This window comes from Arachis duranensis, unplaced genomic scaffold (genome assembly GCF_000817695.3).
Source record: "Arachis duranensis cultivar V14167 unplaced genomic scaffold, aradu.V14167.gnm2.J7QH unplaced_Scaffold_167711, whole genome shotgun sequence".
Classification (NCBI taxonomy): Eukaryota; Viridiplantae; Streptophyta; class Magnoliopsida; order Fabales; family Fabaceae; genus Arachis; species Arachis duranensis.
Window position 1 is genome coordinate 2,229 of NW_026264275.1, and position 2,508 is coordinate 4,736.

The 2,508-nt window shown below is 40.1% G+C and overlaps 1 protein-coding gene across 2 annotated transcripts; it reads left to right on the plus strand.

Annotated features, from left to right (window-relative positions):
- The first annotated feature begins 921 nt into the window (after positions 1 to 921).
- On the plus strand, positions 922 to 2,053 carry LOC107472569 (uncharacterized). 2 transcript variants are annotated; one of them, XM_052256262.1, is made up of 3 exons: positions 922 to 1,625; positions 1,698 to 1,788; positions 1,870 to 2,053. In XM_052256262.1, the coding sequence occupies exons 1-3, from the start codon at positions 1,411 to 1,413 to the stop codon at positions 1,942 to 1,944; spliced, it is 381 nt and encodes a 126-aa protein (XP_052112222.1). In that variant the 5' UTR covers positions 922 to 1,410; the 3' UTR covers positions 1,945 to 2,053. The 2 variants fall into 2 exon arrangements, with proteins under 2 accessions (XP_052112222.1, XP_052112221.1); XM_052256261.1 differs by having other exon boundaries at positions 1,698 to 2,053.
- Positions 2,054 to 2,508: the final 455 nt, after the last annotated feature.

The window sequence follows — 2,508 nt, forward strand, 5'->3', positions numbered from 1 at the left end:
CGCAGGTTATGATGCTTGAATTTGGCAAAGGAATACGACCGAGAAGATGTCTTAGTAGCTTAATGCGTATAGGACGATGACTCACGATAAGTAGTTAAGTGATCGAGTAACGTGAGATAGCGGTATTGCACTGATATATTTGAGCGCGTGTTAGATTGCTTAGTTTTTGAAATAATAAAATTGATTGTTTAGATTACCGCTTGACGATGAATGAGTCTAAAACCTTGATTGAGTTTGTTGAAAGTCAAAGTTAATAGTCAAGTGTGGATAAAGATAAGAGTTTGAAAGGAATGGAAGTTGAAGCTCTGAAATTGGTATGAGGCTTATGCGCAGACATTGTCCTATTTGCTTACGTCAGCCTGTTTTCAAACTTTTGCCACCTAGATACCCCTTTGTTTTTGCAAACACATAAGTAGAACACTTGCACCTTTTTGTGCTTCAAGTTTTGGTAAAATAGTAGCCCCGTGTGATATCTTTGTTTTGAACCATCTTGTAACCTTTGTTTTAGACCACACTTTTTCTTTACATCCAAGTTTTTAGAGATTTTCGATATTTGGAAAATTATATACATATATATGCTAAGACCCTTGTTTTCTAAGGTATACGAAAGTAAAGTATTCAAAACTATTTTAGTATTTTATGTATCAAGTTAATTTTCGAGGATGAAAATTTTTTATAAGGGGGATAGGATGTAAGACCCCTAATTTTTAAAGGTTATTGAATAAATTATTTATGATCTATTATATTTATTTAAGAATATATTTTAGAGATTTTTATATGAAAGTTGAGTGAATTCTTATTTATTATTTAGAGTTCTTATAATTAAAAAATAGTGAATATTTTATATGTCTTAATTTTAAATATTTAGATTTTAACCTTATTTTATAAATAAAGGAGAATTAATCTAATTATCATCAAATCTTCAATTGAATTAGCATTTATTCGAAAATAAAATTCAAGTTGATAATAAAACAGTATTTCAAAGCTGATTATTATATATTTAATTTGAATTTGAATTATTACTCTATACTTTTATTTTTATTAAAAACTACCATCTTATCTTAATTCCTAAAATTCCCAATTTCATTACACAACACAAATCCTAATTTACCTTCATTAACTTAAATCCTAACCCATTCACCTTGCCCACCCACACCCTTAGCACACACACAAACTAAACACACGCACCACACTCACTGAAGAAAGAAATAAAGAAAGAAAAGAAAGAAGGGAAACAGGGGGAAAAGGATCGCGAAGAAGGGAAGAGGGAAGGAGGAGCTCACCGGCCAGCCGCGCCAACTCCTCGCCGCCGTGCTGCATCGCCATCCAAGGGAGGAGGAAGGCCGCTGCTACTGTCCATAAAAGCCATCGCCATCGCGGGTCAGATCTGAGGTGAGATAGAGGACCGCGATGGAGGAAGGAACCGTGCCGCCCATTCGCTTCCGTGGGGAGTCGCCGGCGTTATCGCGAGAAGGAGAGAGCTGCGTCGTGGGAGGAGAGCCGTCGCGGAGCTGCCTCTGCCACCGGACCCAACCGCGGTCGCAAGCCTTGTCGTCGCTGCTAGAGGTGCGCCGCCAAGCTCTTGCCACCGGAGAATATTGCTACGTCGCCGGGATCCACTACCGGTAAGGGTCTTGTTATTAGATTCTGCCCTTTTTGAATCCTGGGAACATTATAGTCACTGCATGTTGCTACAGCCGCTATCAGGGTTCCGTGGAAAGAGGAGGAGCTGGGTGTTGCCGCACCTTGCCTCTGCTGCCGGAGAGCGCCGCTGAATCCTCTGGCTTGGTAAGCATTTTTGGTTTGAGAAGCCTCTTTGTCGCTGTTTTGTTAACTCATGCTGAGATGTTGCGACGTTGTCCATCATAGGGTTGGGTATCGGTGCTTGCATGTCGTGTTCGGAGTTTTCAGCCACTTCGTTTTGTTATTTCAGTAAGTAATTAAGTTTTGGAAACCCTTGCGTTAGTTTTCTGTTGTGTTTGGTTATAGAATTTGAGGTTTGGTAACATAGGCTCGAGTTCTGAATATTGCATGTTGCATAAATATTGCTGTGGTTGCTTGGTGCACGAAATTGCAATCACACTTTTGCAACTCCGCACAACTAACCAGCAAGTGTACTGGGTCGTCCAAGTAATACCTTGCGTGAGCAAGGGTCGATCCCACAGAGATTGTCGGCTTGAAGCAAGCTATGGTTGTCTTGTAAATCTTAGTCAGGATATCAGAAATTATCAGGATTGATGGTGAAAAGCAAAAGAACATGAAATGATTACTTGTTTTGCAGTAATGGAGAATAGGTTGAGGTTTGGAGATGCTCCATCTTCTGAATCTCTGCTTTCCTACTGTCTTCTTCATCAAACACGCAAATCTCCTTCCATGGCAAGCTGTATGTAGGGTTTCACCGTTGTCAATGGCTACCTCCCATCCTCTCAGTGAAAATACGTCCCTGATGCTCTGTCACAGCATAGGCTAATCATCTGTCGGTTCTCAATCAGGCCGGAATAGAATCCA

Bases quoted from the DNA above. Each gene is read 5' to 3' on its own strand.
- LOC107472569 (XM_052256261.1), top strand. From the start codon at position 1,411: ATGGAGGAAGGAACCGTGCCGCCCATTCGCTTCCGTGGGGAGTCGCCG. The intron at 1,626-1,697 runs GTAAGGGTCTTG...ATGTTGCTACAG, and splicing joins GTCGCCGGGATCCACTACCG to CCGCTATCAGGGTTCCGTGG.